At 38.1% G+C, this 19,772-nt stretch overlaps 2 protein-coding genes across 3 annotated transcripts; one reads left to right on the top strand and one right to left on the bottom strand.

The window, feature by feature from the left end:
* Positions 1-2,295: 2,295 nt before the first annotated feature.
* On the top strand, positions 2,296-11,956 carry LOC122093797 (auxin response factor 3-like). 2 transcript variants are annotated; one of them, XM_042664279.1, is made up of 12 exons: positions 2,301-3,406; positions 3,586-3,642; positions 3,846-4,025; positions 4,197-4,281; positions 4,420-4,510; positions 4,583-4,747; positions 6,817-6,936; positions 7,022-7,097; positions 9,603-9,765; positions 9,863-10,770; positions 10,851-11,041; positions 11,515-11,956. In XM_042664279.1, the coding sequence occupies exons 1-12, from the start codon at positions 3,065-3,067 to the stop codon at positions 11,642-11,644; spliced, it is 2,508 nt and encodes an 835-aa protein (XP_042520213.1). In that variant the 5' UTR covers positions 2,301-3,064; the 3' UTR covers positions 11,645-11,956. The 2 variants fall into 2 exon arrangements, with proteins under 2 accessions (XP_042520214.1, XP_042520213.1); XM_042664280.1 differs by lacking the exon at positions 11,515-11,956 and having other exon boundaries at positions 2,296-3,406; positions 10,838-11,035.
* A 1,342-nt stretch (positions 11,957-13,298) lies between these two features.
* LOC122094369 lies at positions 13,299-14,828 on the bottom strand. Its single transcript, XM_042665142.1, has 3 exons — positions 14,664-14,828; positions 14,266-14,562; positions 13,299-14,010 (listed from the first exon to the last, which is right to left on the bottom strand). The coding sequence occupies exons 1-3, from the start codon at positions 14,826-14,828 to the stop codon at positions 13,597-13,599; spliced, it is 876 nt and encodes a 291-aa protein (XP_042521076.1). The 3' UTR covers positions 13,299-13,596.
* Between the last annotated feature and the right edge of the window lie 4,944 nt (positions 14,829-19,772).

Here is a 19,772-nt window from a genome sequence, read left to right as displayed (position 1 = left end):
TATATTACATTCAAGCACGCTCCAAGAATGTGGTTGTTTAATCTTAGCACAGTACTCTCACGTACTTTAAATTAGTCCCAGGTTCATATAGGTGCTCTTGCTTTTTCTTGGTGAATTCAAACCTGAAAAGCATCGCCACCTCCCTTAGTCTCTTTCAAAAAGAATTAGCTAAGCATTTCCAGACAACCACATTGGAGATTGCACTGCTCATGTAATCTTCTCATATGGTGTTTGGATAAAAATAGCTTTGGAATCCTAATCCCTTTATAAACTTAAACAATTATCCATTCACAAGTGCTACCTTACCTGCTCAAGCTGTTCCCCTACTTCAAAACTATTTCTAGGCCATAAATCCTTACCTTAATAATAATAATAATAATAATAATAATAATAAAATCATTTTTTTTATCGGTTGTATTGATCATATCATATTGGTATTGGTTGAGATTGATCCTCGATTCTTGACCGAACTGGATTGATTACTCATATCATTTCTAGGGTAAAACAATAAAAAAAATGAACTCAAACCCGACTGATACTCATCGATCCTATCTGATCTGAATCGATATCGAATCCCGACACCGAAACCGTCCCCTAAATCTATGTTAAGGCTACATGGGAATTTGCCACGTCAGCCCTCAAAGTGGCATAAGGCAAAAGGTCTATATAAGAATGCTCTCACGTGGATTTCGGATCTTTTCGTGGCCTTATGGGTGGAGGAAACCCTTGTCGCATTAGCCAGTGATTTTTATTTATAAATGAAATATCATCTGATCCTGAACACTTTTTTGATACGCTTTCTTTTAACTTGATTGGTTATAATATTGATTTTCTATGTTGCATTGGATATTAAAAAAATTAAAAATAAAAATTATTTCACATGGGTAGCGGTCCATGATTACAATTGGATTCGAATAAGTGTACAAGTGGACCCCATCCACGTTTTCCAATCTAACTTTAAACAAAGGAGGCAATCCCACGTGGGAGCTCTACTCTCTATGAAAGTGAAAAACAGAGAAAGAGAAAGCTTTGCCTTTTGTTTCCTTTTGTCCTATGGTGAGTAGTCTGTGGATCAAAAATTGCCACCGGATGAAGCCAACATCCCCCCCCTCCCCCCAACTGCGACTTCACCTTAACTCCTCTTTGCCGACGTAGCCCTTATCTCCTACATCTTCAATCATGAATCGTAAATTTAGCATATTTGAAACCTCAGATGGGTCGAAACAATTTGTTTCCTATGATTTGGTCACTTAAGCTTGATAGATGAGAGTTAGGAGGAATCTGATTCCTAGTTGGTGTTGGCGGTTTCACGTGGAAGCAATAATCTGATATTGAAAGTGAATGAATCGATGTATAGGCATATAGATACTCGCACCCTCTCTTTAATAGTTAATTTTTTAGAATGAGTTCTATCCAAGTCATGGTTCTAAAACTCGAATCGAGTTGAATCAGTACCAGCTGTATTAGTTTGACTGAATAAAAATTTGATTTTAAAAAGCATAGACATATATATTTAATACAATCTAATTCAAGCTGATCTAGATTGGAATAGGCCTTATTTGCCTTAATCAATTGTATATTTTACATTCTTGATTGGGAAGGGTTTCTCTATTACGCACAAGAGGCGAAAACTCAAATCCGATGCCTTGGAGCGCCTTGAAGCATGCACCCATGTGTTGGGTTCTGTGATGAGGCTTCTAGGGCATTGGATCTGAACTGTCGTCTCTTGTGCGCAGTAGAGGAGTCGGATCCTTCTTGGTCTAAGTTCCTAAGACGTGGTATCAAAGCCACAATGTGGGAACTGGATGTGCTTAGTTGTAAGTTGAAATGAAGTCATGTTGGGTTTTGTGAGGAGGTATTCCAAGGCGTTGAATCTGAGTTATCATCTCTTATACGCAGTAGAGGAGCCGAATCTTTCTCGATCAAAGTTCTTAAGAAATGATATCGGAGCGACAATGTTGGAATCAGATGTGCTTAGTTGTAACTTATAACCAACTCATGTTGAGTTCTATGATGAAACATTCAAAGGCGTTGGATCTGAACTATAATCTCTTGTGCGTAGTAAAAAACACAACCGAATACTTGATGTAAGTACCTATGAAGTGGTAACATAGCCACAATGTGGGAACCGAATGTGCTGTAATTTGTAACCAAGTCTTCTGGGCCCACCATAGAACAAACGACGGATCGAAAGGCTAGGATGAGTGGTCTAACAGAGAGTCCACCTACTCCTTCCTTTTGGTGGGCTGTTAAACGAGAGACATATGGATAGGGAGGAAGGGGTGGAAGAGTGAATAGTGAAGACATCCGCCCGGAAATGATGGGAGTCTATGGAGGACTGTAGACTGTGGTTGGGTCACTATCGTTACCACTGTTCCCTCCTTTACTTTAAACAACAAATAAGTAAAGCGATGGTTTTTATTACATTCTGACAAAGCAACGGTCGGCAGCAACAGTAGCAGAAGCAATTGCTGAAGCAGCAATTGCAGCAGTAGCAGTAGCAGCAGCGGCAGCGGCAGCGACAGTGTAGCAGCAGACCTGAGCTGAGCTGAGCTGAGCTGCTTAAGACCAAAGGAGGAAGAAGATGAACGACAACTAATAATTGTTAAACAAAGTTGTTTAAAGCAAAAGCAGACATGAAGAGAGAGAAAGCTACAGTTTTAGAGAGATAAAAGAGCGACAGAGACTTTGATTTGATGTGTAAACGTAAAACGTTGAGGGAATTAAAAACCCTTCTCATTTTGGTCCTTTCTTCTCTCCACTAGTATTGTTTGATTTCTTGTTGTTGCTGTGGCTCTACTATAGAGAGAGAGAGAGAGAGAGAGAGATTTTTGTGTGTACACAAATCCATGGAGTTTTGACTTGTCGTACTACTTCAGGAAACACTGTGAGGGTGCGTAGGATAAGCAGCAGGTACTCCCAGCGTACCTTTTGGGAATGCAGTCACGAAGGCTCCTGTCAGGCTCAGTCTTCATCTTCATTTGTATACCTCATCTTCGTCTTCTCTGTTTCTTCAGCTTTGGGGGATCTATTTGTTGTTGATTTCTAGGGTTTCGATTGATTGATGGGAGGAGTAATCGATCTGAACACCGTCAACGAAGACGACGAAGATGCATCTGCTTTCGATGGTGCGTCGGCTTCGCTTTCGTCGAATTCGTCTTCGTCTTCTTCGACGCCCTCTTGTGCTGCCGCATCAGTGTGTCCTTCTGCAGCTGCTGCTGGCTCTTCTTCGGTTTGTATGGAGCTCTGGCACGCTTGTGCAGGACCCCTCATTTCATTGCCTAAGAAAGGTAGCGTCGTTGTCTACTTGCCGCAGGGACATTTAGAGCAGATTTCTGATTTTCCGGCGATGGTTTACGACCTTCCACCTCATGTCTTCTGCCGTGTTGTCGACGTCAAGCTTCATGTCAGTCCCAACTCTATCGTCACTGAAAATGAATTCTTTCTAATTTTATTACTCTCTCTTGAATTTCGCTTCCCTCTTTTTGATTTTTTTTTTAATCCCGTAAAATGTGTTTCTATTGTATGTTATAGTTATTGTTGTTGTTTCATTTTGTTATTGTTTATTTGTTTTGGATATTGCAGGCGGAAGTACCTACCGACGAGGTTTACGCGCAGGTCTCTCTTGTTCCTGAGAGTGAGGTAATAAGCCCACAAGCATCTTACACTATATCTTGTGTCTCAGCCTGGAAATTTTATTTTTCAAGTTAATGGTGTTCGTTCTGCACTTTATTTTTCTTCCTAAATCTGCTGATGCTTCAAAATTTTCACTTTCTTTCCCTAATTTTGTGATGGTTTTGTTCGTTAATTAGTTTTTTATTTTTTATTTTTTTGGTGTTGGGCAGATTGATCAGAAATTGCAGGAAGGAGAGATTGAAGCAGATTGGGAAGATGAGGAAGTTGAAGGTGTTGGAAAGTCTACAACACCTCATATGTTCTGCAAGACTCTCACGGCATCTGATACTAGCACCCATGGAGGCTTTTCTGTCCCTAGACGAGCTGCTGAAGACTGCTTCCCTCCTCTGGTAGCATTAGTAGTGGACTAGTGTCTTCCTTCAAATTCTCATGCTTTATATGTACCAGTAGTACGAGGCCGAAATCCTTTTTGTTTTGTGCTAGAGGAAACTTGTGGATTTTAAGTTATAATAACTACATCCTTATGGTGTGGGATTTTGATTTGTTACTCTTGTTGGTAGGATTATAAACTGCAAAGACCATCGCAAGAGCTTATAGCCAAAGACTTGCATGGTGTTGAGTGGAAGTTTCGGCATATATACAGAGGTATAATGGGTTGCAGAGTCCTCTGTTTTTTATTTTCTGAGATTTTAAGTTAGATTATATGTTTTTGTTGATGGTTATTTTCTGGGTGCCTCCTTATTTAATAATTATGGGTTGTTTTTTTCTCTCTTAATTGTTCAGGTCAGCCTAGGAGGCATTTGCTCACTACTGGATGGAGTGCATTTGTCAACAGGAAGAAGCTTGTCTCTGGTGATGCTGTGCTCTTTCTTAGGTAGAAAAACTAAAATCCTGGGAATTTGAAATATCCTCCCGTTTATATTATAATCTTCAAACTTTTGGACAGGGGTGGGAATGGAGAACTGCGATTGGGAATTCGGAGGGCAGCTCAAGTTAAAGGGGGTATTCCTTTTCCAGCTCTTTGTAGCCAGAGTCTGAACCTGGGCACCTTCGTAGCTGTTGCTAAAGCTGTGTCCACAAAGAGTGTGTTCCAGGTTTCTTATAATCCGAGGTATTATGAAGTAATTTATTGGTTTATTTTGAAGAATGACATCATAATCAATTGTTTAGATGCTTGAGGAATTGCAAAGTTAGGCTTGGAATATTTTGTTTTTTGGTAAACAGGTTTGGAATATTTTATAGACCATTAAGCTTAAGGAACTTATTGTCTGTTTGATGCGAAGGAACATTTCCTTTATACTTGATCTACTTTTGGACTTGTTGCAAAGACAGTTAATTACGGAAATAGTGATCAACGGATGAAACTTCCTATAGTAGATATGTTGCATATGCATACAAGGGGTGCGGCGAACTGTAAAAACCAAGTCATATTACCTTGTAGAATTCTCAACAATGCCATATTTTACAATACATTACCAAGATACAGCAGGACACAGACCTTCAGAATTTCTTGCATGAAGTTAATGCCGGGAATGGAAGTATCTGATGCTTAAAGTCCTTTTGAAATACTTGGGTAACCTGGATTTTAGGATTGGAGGGCCACACTAATTGAAACCATATGGAAAAAGAATTTTGGTGTTGACAATCTTGATTTGAAACTGAACCTGGGATAACTGATTTAGTAGATAGTGCAAAGGTTTTATATGAAGTTATGTAAAGAGTTAGTGCGGAAAACTGGGAAGATACAGTGGGCTTGAACAATTAATGGAAGGGGGACGTTTCAGCTCTCAGACCAGAAACAGAACTAGCCTTTATTAGGTGTTCTTGTTGAATAAAGACTTATTCTTTTGCAAGGTTAAAGATATATAGAGATGCTATAGAACTTCCTTGAAAGCATTATTCCCAAGTAAATACCAGTATAAGGAGGAAGTGCCTACACTATTCAAGTCATGCTTTTGATGCGTCCTTAGAGGGGTTGACTGGAGTTGGTCCTAAAGTTCAGCATAATTTTTGCACGAATTGATGGCCACCGAGACTTGAACCCACATCTTCACACTGGCAGGCCAAGCTATTGCAGTTGTATCTAGCGATCGCCCCTGATATAAATAAGAAACAAAGTTGCTTAGAAACCAGATTTAGTTAGACTGAGCTAAGGAGTTGGATGAGATTTTTCAATCTAGAAGCCATCCTGTCCTTGTCTCAGGAAATGCAAGTATCTCAGAGTCCCATCACGTGCAGTGAAGTACATCAAAGTATGACATGCAATGTTAGGTCTCCGTAGGAACAAGACACGTTACCTGTATCACCAACAGCTTCTTTCTCAATCTTCTTCCTAGATCTGGTGCAATGGAAAACAAGTCAAGAACTTGGTGAAAATAAATGAACCTAACTGGAGATTCAGGGGCAGTCTCGTATTTTACCATCACAGAGTTATCTTGATGGCAAACAGGAATCACATTTCATGAAAAGTAATGTAATTTTACATTAATGGATTTCCAACACTGTTGCCTGGCATCTAATGATGGACTTGTTAGGAATGATGCATAAATAAGACTTAAAGAGTCACAACCAGATGTGCTAGTTTAACTGTGAATAACTTCAGCAGTTAGATCTTTACTCTTCATTGTTCTGTATATGAGTGGATTATGTTTAATCACTAGTTGTAGTCTTGTTAATTAAATGGTTAGGATGTTCATATTCATGTCGTGGAAATATTTATTTGTGTTGAAAATTTTATGATAGAGGTTATTTGTAGGATTTTGATACCTTGGTGAGTCACCTGGTGTATTATACCTAGGCATGTAAAAACAGGAGCCTCACTGTGTGGACACAGAAGCTACTGTGGTATATAAGTGCATACATGATAATAATTACAATACAACCTAGTTATATACTTAATTGCCTCTACATAATGTTTCGAGGCGATGTAAATACCATAAACTTAAATGCATGTACATAGGTTGACAATATGACTCTTTCATAACTCTTATAGACCTATTTATATAATTAATTTTGTTTAAAGTATGTAATAATTTAAAAAATGTATACCCTCTGATTCCACAAATTCTGTTTTTTTGGGGTGCCTTGTGTCTCAGATTCTGACATTTGTGCTGTTTCCACATCGGGCATGAGATGCTCAATATGCTAATATATTTCTGAGCCATTTCTCCCATTTTTCAGGGCAACCCAATCTGAATTTATAATACCTTACCGTAAATTCTCAAGGAGCCTCGACAATTTATTCTCAGTAGGAATGAGATTCAAAATGCGGGTTGAAAGTGAAGAGGCAGCAGAAAGAAGGTTTGGAAATTCTATTTTTAGTACTAAATCAATTAAAATGAATCAGTGAAGTATAATGAAGATTTGTGTGTTTCTACATTTGCAGATACACTGGAATGATAATGGGGATTAGTGATATGGATCCTGTTAGATGGCCTCGTTCAAAATGGAGATGTTTACTGGTAAGCATGAAAAAATACTAGAGATACCAGATCCATGTGTTTTCTTACTTCTTTGCTTAAATGTCCAATAACTCTGACTAAATCCTGATGATTGGGATTGGCAGTTGAAAATTCTGCAGAAATAATATGGAAGGATAACCAGTCACCCGCCTAGGTTAATCTGAAGATGTCACTTATGGATTTCAAAATCCTAAATCTTTGGAGTTTAGTCTGCTACTGGTTTTCTGTTATATCAGCTTTAGCTATTTCATTTAATGAAAGTTCTTAGTTTTGTAATTTCATGATATTCTTGGATCAGTTTTGTATCACTAGTCGGTGTCAGAAAATACTAAGTCGTCTGCACGTAGTTTCAAGAATTGGGAATCAGATCGGTGAATCATCCTATTCAGATGGGAGTTGGCCATGACTGATCCAATTCTGGCCAATCCAATGTGGCCAATTCATGCCTAAAAAACCTAGAATCACTGTGGTTTTGGTTTTGAGGATCATTCTAAGGTTCTTGGGCCCCGATTCCGGTCAATCCCAATCGGAATTGATTGATTCCGTGTTTTAAAACCTTCCATCTGAAGGTAAATTTTGGATGTTGGAGCCTTAAAATACTGATTTAAAGAAAAAGCTGGCTTGTTAACTTTCAAAAAATGGGGAGATATAAGACATTGTAAGTTGTTACTCTTATATGTTAATGAAGATTATTGAATGCTTGCTACTGATTTAAAATTTGGTTTTTCCTCTTTAATACTTTTCTTAATTTTGGTATTTTATTTGTTGTTCTCCTAGCCATAGCCAACATAAATCTTTGCTGCCATTACCCTAGTCTCAAGAATCTGTCGCCAATCCATCGCTTATGATATGTCAAATCCTGCCAATGTAAATCTTAGTTGGCACAAACCCTTAGTCTAGACAAGTCATTTATCCATTGCATCTAATTCACTAATGAAATGCTATGTGCCATCCATACGCTACTGGCTCACTGTTTTTCCAGTAAATGCACAGAAATTTCTTTCCCTTCCATAGAGGCATGGACACCTCAAATTCATGGTGGTTGCTGAATTTTTCATCATAGCATTACCAGGTGCTGCAAGGGATGTTGTTTTGGAAAGATTATGGGAGCAGTTTGGGCAGTGGTTTTCAAGTCATGTCCATGCTTATGCAGGCTGGTGACTACAAAAGGAACTTACTGCTAAATGTTAATTTGTGATTGCATTAGTACAGGGTCTTGAAACTTAAGATGGAGGATTGTGTATTGAGACCCATTGAAGACTTTGGGGAATGAATATTTCAGATAAGAGAGAGACAGCTGTTGATGGAATCTGAATTCTAAAGCTGTGTTCTTCCTCCAATCTTTAAACGATTTCCTGTGGGGAAAAAGTGAAACAACAACAAAGGAAGTAAAAGTAAAAGGATAGGAGCACACCCCCCCCCCCCCCCCCAAAAAAAAAAAAAAACCCTCCAAAATAATTCTCCTAAATGGGGTCGGGTACATGGATTCCTGCCCTCCAATAAGGTCTATCCTAGGTCATACCAGGGACTAGTATGTCTTTCTTCACTACATCTCCTATAGTCATCTTAGGCCTCGCCCTATCTCCTTTAGATTCTTCTATCTGAAAACGATCATCCCTCCTTATTGGATTATCATCAGGTCTCCATTGAACATGGCCATACCACCTCAAATGACATTCTCGAAGCTTATCATCAATCACGGCAATTACCAAATCTGCTCTAATATGGTCATTCCTTACTTTCATTTGGGAAAAGTGAAACAGAAGACCTTAATTTCATTTGAAGACCCACATTCCGAAGGATAAAATTCTTCCCTCGGGCAGCAAGCAACACTGCTAACACCTGTGGGAAGGAGTGAAAGGAGGAGAGGTGGGCTCATATTTGATTAGCTAATTATTGAGGTGATTGCTTACCAATGGGGTTTCCATTGGCTGGTCCCCCTTTGGGTTCACCCGCATTAGGATTGAGACATGGCCTAGGTTCCTAATGTAGGGTTGTTTCCAGAAGCAGAGAATCCTTTGTTACTTCTAACATGGGTACTTTGTCTGGAATACTTAGAAAGAGTGGAATAGAATAATTTCAAAGATGTGAAGGTCCCTTGCCCTCATTTTGTTCGTATGTAGACTATTATTTCACAAACAGGTTTGGGCATTTAAAGGAATTTGCTGCTCCCATGGTATCCTTCTTATGACTCGGACAATATAATAAGCTTAGTACTCTGAATTCTTATACAGGTGTTATGGGATATTTTAACCAAATTACGTTCTGCTTGCAATATAGTTCAATTTCTTACAGCTATGATTACCATGACATAAGCTACATTTGGTTCATAAAATTTTCCTATACTGTTGTCTACATCCAGTTCGTGTGTGGTGTGTGTTTCGATGTTTGAATTGATAAAATATTGTTCATTAGTTTGTACATTTTTTTAGTTGTGTGCACTTAGGTGCTTAATTATCCTGCATTACTGTTACTAACTAATAGCATTCTGGCTCATTTCCATAGGTGAGGTGGAATGATGATGTTGATATAAATCGGCACGACAGAGTTTCTCCTTGGGAGATTGAGCCGTCTGGTTCAGTTTCAGGTCCTGGCAATTTGTCTGGGCCTGGTTCAAAGAGATCCAGGATCAATCTGTCTTCAACCACACGCGATTTTCCAGTTTCCAGTAGGTTTCCTGTAAAACGTACTTTGTTTCTTTTAATTTTTCCCCTGTTGCACACTGATTTTCCCTAACCCTTTTTTTTCTTTTAATTATTCTGCAGATGGAACTGAATATTCAGACTTTGGGGAATCTTTAAGGTTCCAGAAGGTCTTGCAAGGTCAAGAAATTATGGGTTCTACTAATCCCTACAATAGTACGGATGTGCAGAATCATCATCCATCTGAAATTAGGAGATTCCTCCCAGGTTCAAATGGTTTGGGGATGGCTGCAATAGGAAGTGGTTCAACACTCCCTCTTGGAAACTCTGATGTTCCCATTTCTGCAATTGGCTTTGGTGAATCTTTTCGATTCCATAAGGTCTTGCAAGGTCAAGAAATAACTACAAAACCACCATATAGAACAGTGCCGGCTGATATCCAGGCCTGTGAAAATGGAGGATTTGGGATGTTTGATGGGATTCGCATGTCTAGGACTGGAAGTGGATGGTCTCCCATGATGCAATGCTACAATAGTCATGCCCCATCTATTCAGGTTTCTTCGCCATCTTCTGTGTTAATGTTTCAACAAGCGCACACTAACAGTTCATACCCTTCCCATGCATATGGTGGAGTTAATCAAGAGAAGAGGGGAGAGAGTAATGATTCTGAAGCATTGGGTGGGAAACAGTCATCTTTGTCAGCTTGTGGACGTTGGAATATGCTGGAAGACTTGAGGAGCATGTGCTCTAAGGATCTTATGAAAGAGCAGAATCAACTAGACCGTCAGCATCCTAACCCTCTATTGGCACAGTCAGCGTTAACGGGAAGTCAACATGTGGTTCCCACTGGCACAACTAGCTGCAGGCTTTTTGGTTTTCCTTTAACTGAGGAATTCCGTATTGCAAACAAAGAGGATACCTCCATTCCAATCACTTCAACTGAAAACTTGAAATTTCAAGCCTCTACGGGAAAACAATCAAATTCAAAGTATTCTGTGTTGACAAATGTAGTTGGACGTGGTTGCACCAAAGTAAGGAATCTTTATGCTTTAAGACTTGTGCCTTTAGATATTGCTTTACACTGTTCTTTGTTATAAGATCAAAACTGCAGGTTCACAAGCAAGGGAGTGTTGTAGGCAGGGCAATCGATCTCATGAAGCTTGATGGGTATGATGATCTGATTTGTGAGCTGGAACGGCTTTTCAATATGCAAGGGCAATTGAATGATCCTGAGAAAGGATGGCAAGTTCTTTACACAGATAATGGGGATGATATGATGCTTGTTGGAGATGATCCATGGCAGTAAGTAACATCACTTATATCTCGTTACAGTTAAAACTATTTGGGTCTGTTTTTGCCCTCCGAAGAAGCCTCAATATGGCATTTTGTGCACCAATGAGATACTGTTTGTGTCCTTTTTGTCAAACTAGAGCTACTTTCTGGGTGGTGACATAGCATTCAACTTTTCAAATCCTGGTTGGGAATGTCTTGGTCTTCATAGGGGCGAGTGGAGTGTTTCGAAATTTTCTGATCTATTCAAGTTACTAAAATTCTGCATGAATAGTTTTAATGGATTGGGTGTTTCATTCTGTTTCCTGCCTGCACAGGTAGGCTAAGCTATTATCCCCTGTGCTCCCCCCAACCCCCCACCCCCCCCCCCAAAAAAAAAGTAAACAAATAAATAAAAATAGTTGGTTGAATTACCATAGTTTGAGTTCACATTTCTAAATAATCTCTTGGGAGTGTAAATGCTTAGATATTTGGTTCTGCTGCAGGGAATTCTGCAATGCTGCTTCAAAAATTTTGATATATTCTCGTGGTGAAGAGGAAATGGTGGTACCTAAAGTGGCTGGTGACATTATCCATGGTTTTCTGGAGGAAGCTCCTAGTACCATTCATATATGACTTTTTAAGCAGTCGCCATAATTCTTCTCCAACGGTTGGCTGATTATTGTTTCATTTCCCTTGGTTCTGGAGGCAACTGTCCATGAATCCTTGATGACTAGTATTATATGCCAGACCAGTATTCTGTTACATGTTCAGGCTGAACTTGAATTAATTTCTTGGTTATTACATATGCGGTAATGATTGTTGGAGATAAAACTTCAGGATTCCTGGTTTGCCAATTGTAATGAGAAACTGAAACAACTTCATTGAATGTGTGCATTATCTGTCATTGATGATAATTATAGGAAGTGTTTGCCATTTTCTCGATCACCTTAGCATATGAGATACATTGATGTTGAATCTCAAGCTTTGCACATTTCTCATTTGTACCTCAAGTTTATATTTTTTTTCTCTAATGGAATTAATACATCTCATATGAAAGGGGGTTGACAAATATAATAATCTTTTTATATTATTGACTCAGGATTCAAACTTGGCCTCTGGATCCCCTCCAACCCTCTAGCCCCTCCGGTTCACATTCGATGGCTGGGAAGACCTTGGGTTGTGTGAATCTCTCCTCCAGCTGTTGGATGCATGCTAGAGGGTTGGAGAGGATCCGGATCCTGAAACTCTGGTTTATGGAGATAAATAAATTTAATTTACTTTGTTTACCCCATCTTGCTCTAAGATTGCTGAGTTGAGTGGGGAGCAGAAGGTAGTGAGCGTTCTGATCACTGAATTTTCGTACAAAATCCTTCTCAGATCCACTAATTCCACTCGGAAGATGGAAGAAGGGTCTCTTGTTGGAGATCAAGAAGTTAAAGTGTTCGTACTCCTCTCTGAAATTCCTCTAATATTTTGAATATTTTGATCTGTTGCATACGCTAGCTCAAAAGGAAAATTCATATAATTAGTCAAAAGTTCCATAATGGAAGGGTAGTAGGGTACAATCTCAATAAATAATGAAGATACCCAAAATTAATAATCAAGTTAGGTTTATATCTTATCACCTTTTACTTCTTTATTCAAGACAAGTTCGCCTTTGTCCCTACATAAGTTGGGCAAAGGTCAACAACCAACGATGAAGAACAAAGTATTCAGGAAAAAAAAAATTGTAAGAGAGAACCTGTACATCTAAAGTCTTTTGTCAAAATTTTGTTAAATTAAAAATGAGATTGTGATGGAACCTTATGGTCTTTTGTCAAAATTTTGTTAAATTATAAATGAGATTGTGATGGAACCTTATGATCTTTTGGGTGCCAAACTCTATCCCACCCCAAAACACCTCCCCCTCCCTAAAACAAAAAGGCAGATAAAAACAGACGAATGCTCCCTAGTTGCAAGGTCCTACAACCAGGGATAGAGGGACCCAGATCCATTGTAATGAGCCAGCCCCTTTACCGTGCATTGGATGGCTGGCAGCATAGGGCACACATTCCAAGTGCCTCTCAACCGTCCGATGTTTATTGGAGGGGCTGGCCTACTTGAGAGAATCTCATTCCCACATAGAGGGGGGTGAAATAACGTCTCCACTACTGTGAAACACAATAACCCCACTCCCTGTTGATGCCCATGTGTGTCTTCTTATTAGCTTTAGTGCTGATGTGTGGGCCACGCGACAAAGGAACATTCTTTACCCGAACAATATAAAAAGGAAAAAAAAGAATAAAAATTCCCCAATCAAATATATTGAGCTTTTTTTGATTTTATAGGAGAGAGCAGAACAGAAATCAGACTAGAGATTTTAGTATCCATTGACAGACGTGATCCCATAATCACCTCTTTTACACCACACAACAAAATAATATGCATTGGACCAAGGGGATCACTGTGGGGGCTGGGGAATGTTTGAGGTGGACACCCTAACTAATTAAAAGCTAATTTAATCAAGTTAATCTAAGAAAATATTAGGGGTTATCAGGTGAAGTATATATGTTTGACCCTATATGTTTTTAACAATATTAATAATACTAACGCACGTTAGATGCTACAGCTCTAGCCCAGACTTTAAGCTGTTCCTTCATGTCTTCTCCGTCTGTTCTCCTTTGAACCCAATTGGGCATCACAGGAGCTGATGATCTTTGCAGAACCCATGCTTCAGACAGGTAAGGCCTCCTCATCTCCTTATCTTCATCACAGTTATTAGCTTCATCGCTCCTGTCTCTCAGTCCAGGAATTATGTTCACCACACTAGGGCTCAGGTCTTCCTTGTTGAATGTGAAACCCAAGTCCTTAAAACCTTGTAATTCCTCAATCTCAAGATCACTCATTGTCTTCCTGCGACTTAGAGTCCTATTCATGCCTCTACTTGAAGATTGGTGACTCTCCTTATTCTGTATATCCACTTTTGTTTCCATCTGCAGTCTATGCCTTGGTGTCATGCCCTGCAAGGCAAATTTTAGTGAAGTTAGATATTGAGAGAGAATAAAATTATATATTGTCTCTCTGATGTCACTTGATGGGACTTGGGTAGAACTCATCCTTAAATGCTAAGTTATTAAGGAGAGCGTCCAAGTCCTTAGAACCCTTAAAATGAGACTATTCACATCTGATGTCGAATGATTGCTTTTGCATAGAATTCTAAACATATATATAAAATGAGAAAAAAATTTGACAGTTACCCAAGTTGCAGCTACTACCTTAGAGATATGCTGCGGTGGCAAGACACTTGTAGTTGAAGGGTTAAGCGATGTCTGCCGCATCAATTTTCTTGATCCATGATGACTGCTTTCTTCAACCCGAGTTACCATCTTCCTTTCTATTCTAGAAGGTAGTGATGGTGATCTAACTAAATTTAGATGAACTAAACCATCATCCACAAGTTCCTCAGTCAGTGATGAATGATATGGGTTCTCAATATCTTCATTTGAGCTGTCAACATTTGGTTCCTTCTGCACTTGCTGCCTCCCAAAGCTCATGCCTTCTTGTGTCATGCTCTGTATTCAGATCAATAGATAGTAAGCACAAAGACTGATCATGAATCCCAAAGGACACATGAAAGCCCAAAATATATGATTTCATGGTATGGTTAAGGTACCTCAGAAGTGCTAATTGATGCTTGTTGGCTGCTGTGATCAGTAGGGATCATAGGCAGCTCAGTCATTGACGACAAAGAACTTTTATCATCACCGGGGCTCCTCCTTAGAGTCATCTCTGGGAAACCACTTGATGAAGGAGAAGGATCAGAAGCACATCTAACCATGGAAGTCTTTCTTTGAAACAAGAAGTTGTTGAAAAACCAGTTCTCTTCTAAGAGCTCAGTGGGTTCTACCTTTTGATCATCTCTAGAAGAAGAAGAAGAAGAAGAAGAGTCCCAAGAATCAATATGTGGTTCCATTGCTAGCCACTCAGAATTGAGTAATGGAGTAGAGAGGACTCTTTTTAAGTCATATAAGGCTGTTCTCATGAGGATTGATTTAGAATTTTAATAAAAAGATTAATTTAGCCATCTGTGATATGGTTATCATGTGCTCATATCCTTTCTGTACACCAAATATTATATTGTGAAATGTGGGTTTTGCAAGAGAAGCAGAGTCAGGTTGTGTTTTCAGATTCGATGTACGCATTTTAGTCCAAACAATCTAATTAAGGATATGAATGGGAGCGTTGACGGATGAGTAGGATCAGGTCATGCCAGCACATCGCCCATGTGACACTCTTTTGTCTATAAAGCAAGACAGCTATTGTTCCTGTAAGCAGTAATAAAATTTAGAAATTCCAGAAGAGGGGCATTTTAAAGATGTTTCTTGTAGCAAAAGAGGCCTTAATTAACTTTTGTAAATTACAAAGGAGGACTTTAATTTAACATTATTTATTTGGGGGGTTTTGAAATTTCAACAAAAACATAACCCAGTGCAGGGGGACTGGGATCCTCTCCTGTGCGAAGATTGCCCAGGTTTTACTTAGCTATAGTTATCTGGGCGATCAACACGTGTTCAAGTGGTGATCCAATGGTTCTTGACGTGGCACATTTGTTCTGGTCGGTAAAAGCACAGTCGTTGGATAACCGCTTGGATATATATCGATGGCCTAAGTAGCTATACGTTGACCTGGGTGATCACCGCTCAGGAGAGGAGCCAGGTCCGTGCAAGAGGCTCCTGCTACTGCAAGGTCTTGGAGGGGTAAATGTGCGTAGTTTTACTCCTATTTCAAAGTAGAAGTTGTTTCTAATTTTCAAATCTGTGACTAATATGTTGCAATAGTATAACTTAACAGTTTCACCATAGACTCACCCACTAGATAGAAAATTCAATATTCCATAATTAAGTAGAAGGCTTTCATGATATACCATCGCCTATTAATTCTGATACAAATCACCCAATTCGGGCAATCTGGTACCAATTCCTTGAACCATGCTCCAGTTAGATTTCATTGGTTCCATATTAAGGAAAAGTATATATGGGAAAGGTTAATCATATCTTCTTAGACTCCTTGGTGTCAAGAAAAAATAGGCAAGCTTTATTGGGTCTTTTCAAGTTGGTCCGTGAATGAATTGTGTTTATGGTGGAAATGGAAAGCAAATTTGGTCCCTATAAAGTGCGTTTGGCTTGCTGGCATAATGCTCATACCTTTGCATGTGTGGTATGAACGAAACAACAGGTACTAACATGGGAGGGGCAGAACATCCAATATAATTTTAATTTTTGAAGCAGTGAAAAAAATGATACCACAGAGATCGTAGTGTCAATGTTCTGTAGAGTTAAATCAGTGGAGGACCTTCTTTTATCTCGTAAGATGAGTATAAATTCTCTTTCTATGTTTACATCTTCCTCTATCATGGAGCTGAAGTAGATCAAATTGAATATAGATGGGTGCTTTCTTGGGAACCCAGATTAATTAGGTGCAGATGGCATTATTAAAAATTCAACTGGCAAATCTATGGATTGTTTTGCCAACTTCTTGGGAGTGGATATCAAATTTCAATGTGGAGCTACATGCTTTTTTTTTTTTTCCTTGGTGTATGGCTGGCAAAAGATATGGGGATTTCTCAATCGTAAATTGAATGTGATTCTAGGCAATGGTCTCCTTCATTCAGAGCGAGTCCATTCCATAGGTTTTCATGCAGCAGTTGTTTTTTTCTCTCATTATTTGTCTTCTATTTCATGGAAGATTAACCATTGCTATAGGGAAATAAATTGTGTGGCGAAACTCCTTGTTACGAAGGGTTCGGCTATGTTTGAAATTTCTTGGGATGCACAAGATAGGTCCAGCCTCAGATTTGTCTATATATATAATTGAGAAAAGTGATAATCATCTTTGGTTATTTTGATGTGTTGGCTGAGTCAGCGAATGACAATGCCAAAAGTAGCCCTCTACGTCAATTTTTTATTGTCTTGCTCTCTGATGATGGCTACGTTACAAGCTACACATAATGGTCATTTACTTCTCCGCTACAAGCTACATGCATGTAGCAGTTTTGGAACAGTGGGATCAGGAAGGGTGTCAAACATTGATGTAGTTTCTTCACCCAAAGATATATTGTATGTAACCTTTAATCTTGAAAGTTGTGCCTATAATTTTTTCTCTAGGGAATATATTGGTTTCGTCCATTCCCTAGCCTGGAAAGTTAGGAATGGACAAGATCATCATCTTCCAATGTAGAAAGGATTGTCATATTCCACTCCTTGTATTGCGGCTTTATATAATAACACATGTTTTTTATTTGAAAGAAATTTATATACTTTGGAAGCGGGTTTTAAGTTACCATCTATAAAGTTTGACCATTAAGGGTGATTTTTCTTCTTGTTGTACGGTAAACTAGTGGACAGCATGAATGGGTGCACAAGTAAAGTATCTTACACAAAGATAAGGGAGTCATTTAAAAAGAAAGGAAGAGAGATAGATAAAGTAGGTTCCAGTTTATGGTATACTGGCGGCATACTCAATCTTTTTCATTTTCCATATTACCATCCCCAAAAGATCCATCATTTAATTTCTACTTCTCTTCTTCGACCTAGGCCTTCTTTGCTCTACTTCATGTTGTTTTTGTTACTATAACTAGGTTGTTACTATAATTACTTTGCCACAATAAAAAAAAAAAATTAAGAAAAGAAAAAGAAGAAGAATGATGAGAATCGATTAACATGTGAAAAAGAAGAGATAATTTAGCCATTTAAGACATCAGGGGAGAAGGAGAGATAGAAGTTCACTCTTTGGGGGAAATTTAAAACAAAGTTTAATGTAGAGGAATATCTGTAAATATATACTAATGTAAAGAAACTAGTAATTGTCCCTTTTGTATAATGTTATTTTAGTTTTTAAACCATATCTGTTGAACCATTAGAGGTAATTTAAATTGCTTATGATGAATCGACTCAAATGCCACAAAACACGGATGAATAATTGAAGCAATATTTTAAATTTTTTTTTGGGTAGTGTAAACAAGGAAGGGGGCCTTGAAGTCAACCGGTTTATAAAATTTCTACTACATCGACAGTAATAGATGTTTTCTTCAGCTACTGGCTATTGATGTTTCAACCCACCCCACGCCTGCGGCAACTCCAACCAAGATGGGTGGGAGTTGGGTGCAGGAGAGGGATAAAAAAATGCAAAGATAAGAAACTAGTGGTTTGTGACATTAATTCCCAATCTTTAAGAATATTTATCATTCTTAGGCTTTGGATCCAAGCATTTGAGACGGCTTTCTTGTATGATGTCTAGCATTTTTTAAGTGTCACTCAACAGTCCTAGTAAATTATTGAGAAAAGGAATTCTATCGGTCTGTTGCAAGAAATGCTCAGATATAGGTGTATGCAAAAAAATCGTATTGCACACCTTGTGTGCACTGAATATGCTTCCACTTGTACTTTCATTGGTCCTCGAACCTAGCATTTCTTATGTTAGACCGATAGGGTTTTTTCATCTTAAATTATTTTAGGCTATGTTTGGTTAATAAGAAACAAAAAGCAAAAATTTGAGGAGAGAGATAAACACATAAATCAATCATTACATCATTATAATTTTTTTTTATCGTGATACAATGATTAATTTATGTATCTATCTGTCTTCTTAAATTTTTATTTTTTTTCTTTTTTCTTTTTTCATTTCTTGGGAACGAAACATGGTCTCAGAGAAAAACTTCCCTATGATGTCAGAGTGCAATTTTTATCTTACATGAATTGCTAATGCAAACAAGATCTCTCCATTTTTCGACTGCTCAATGGCACTTCAAAATTTGTTAAAGACCCAACTTGGATAATATGGATCGAGTGAGCCTTCAAAAGATTACGTTGATCCCCATTTTATAATCAGGTCCTTAGTCATTAGGAGGTCTAGTCAAGGTTTTAGAATTCAGAGTCAAGATCATTCTCCATCAATTCTAAATCAAATTGTCCCGGAATCGGTTAAACTTTGTTAGAATCAGCACACTTCAATGCCTCTATTTAACTTGATCGGACTCTAATATATATATATATATATATATATAATTGGGTTTAATTGTCTATCAAATTTTTTTTTAATTAATTAGATTTGATCCCAATAATTCTAAATGGATTTGGTCAATTCAACTGATTCTGATCCAAGCTTTAAAATTGTGAGTTAATAGAAGATACCTGATTAGTTGTAAGTTTAGTATGTAGAAATGCAACCCTAAAGTGATACAAAAGGTAATAGAAAAATAAGAACAAACAATGCACACAGGTTTACGAGGTTCAGCAAGATTGTTTACGTTTTGTGTAAGATGAGATTCTACTTTATTATCAATGGAGAATAGGGTTGCAACACTCGTCTTCACACCTCTCAGAATTTCTTACAGAGAAAATAAATCTCGCTACAAATATATAACGAAAAACTTTAATACCCAAAAGTACAAAACTTCCCTCAAATAAAAAATTCAAGAGGGGGGCTATACCCTCTACACTCCTGCACCAATACGATCCACTTACCAGTCATTTTATCATGGGCCTGCACCAATACTCCGTGAATTAAAATGCGTCGAAATACAAGACATCGTATACCGACATAGTATAGTTTATATTCAGTTTGATTGGTAAGAGTTATATTTTATTTGGCTCAATTAAGTTTAAATAGATTATTTTAAGTCTAAAATCAAATGAAAGAAATTTCACTTCTCAAAATCAAAATTAAATCGAATTTTTTTATTCAATTATAAATTGACATCCTTAATTTTTATTTTTTTTTGGTG

This window comes from Macadamia integrifolia, chromosome 11, assembly GCF_013358625.1.
Source record: "Macadamia integrifolia cultivar HAES 741 chromosome 11, SCU_Mint_v3, whole genome shotgun sequence".
Lineage (NCBI taxonomy): Eukaryota > Viridiplantae > Streptophyta > Magnoliopsida > Proteales > Proteaceae > Macadamia > Macadamia integrifolia.
The sequence above is the reverse complement of the archived record's forward strand: the minus strand, read 5'-3'. Positions and strand labels throughout refer to the sequence as shown.

Coding starts and splice junctions, on each gene's coding strand:
- LOC122094369 (XM_042665142.1), bottom strand. CDS start 14,828: ATGGTTAGATGTGCTTCTGATCCTTCTCCTTCATCAAGTGGTTTCCCA. Junction 14,563..14,663: donor CATCAATTAGCACTTCTGAG/GTACCTTAACCA, acceptor ATCTGAATACAG/AGCATGACACAAGAAGGCAT. Junction 14,011..14,265: donor CACCGCAGCATATCTCTAAG/GTAGTAGCTGCA, acceptor TTTGCCTTGCAG/GGCATGACACCAAGGCATAG.
- LOC122093797 (XM_042664279.1), top strand. CDS start 3,065: ATGGGAGGAGTAATCGATCTGAACACCGTCAACGAAGACGACGAAGAT. Junction 4,282..4,419: donor GTTTCGGCATATATACAGAG/GTATAATGGGTT, acceptor TTAATTGTTCAG/GTCAGCCTAGGAGGCATTTG. Junction 4,511..4,582: donor GATGCTGTGCTCTTTCTTAG/GTAGAAAAACTA, acceptor ACTTTTGGACAG/GGGTGGGAATGGAGAACTGC.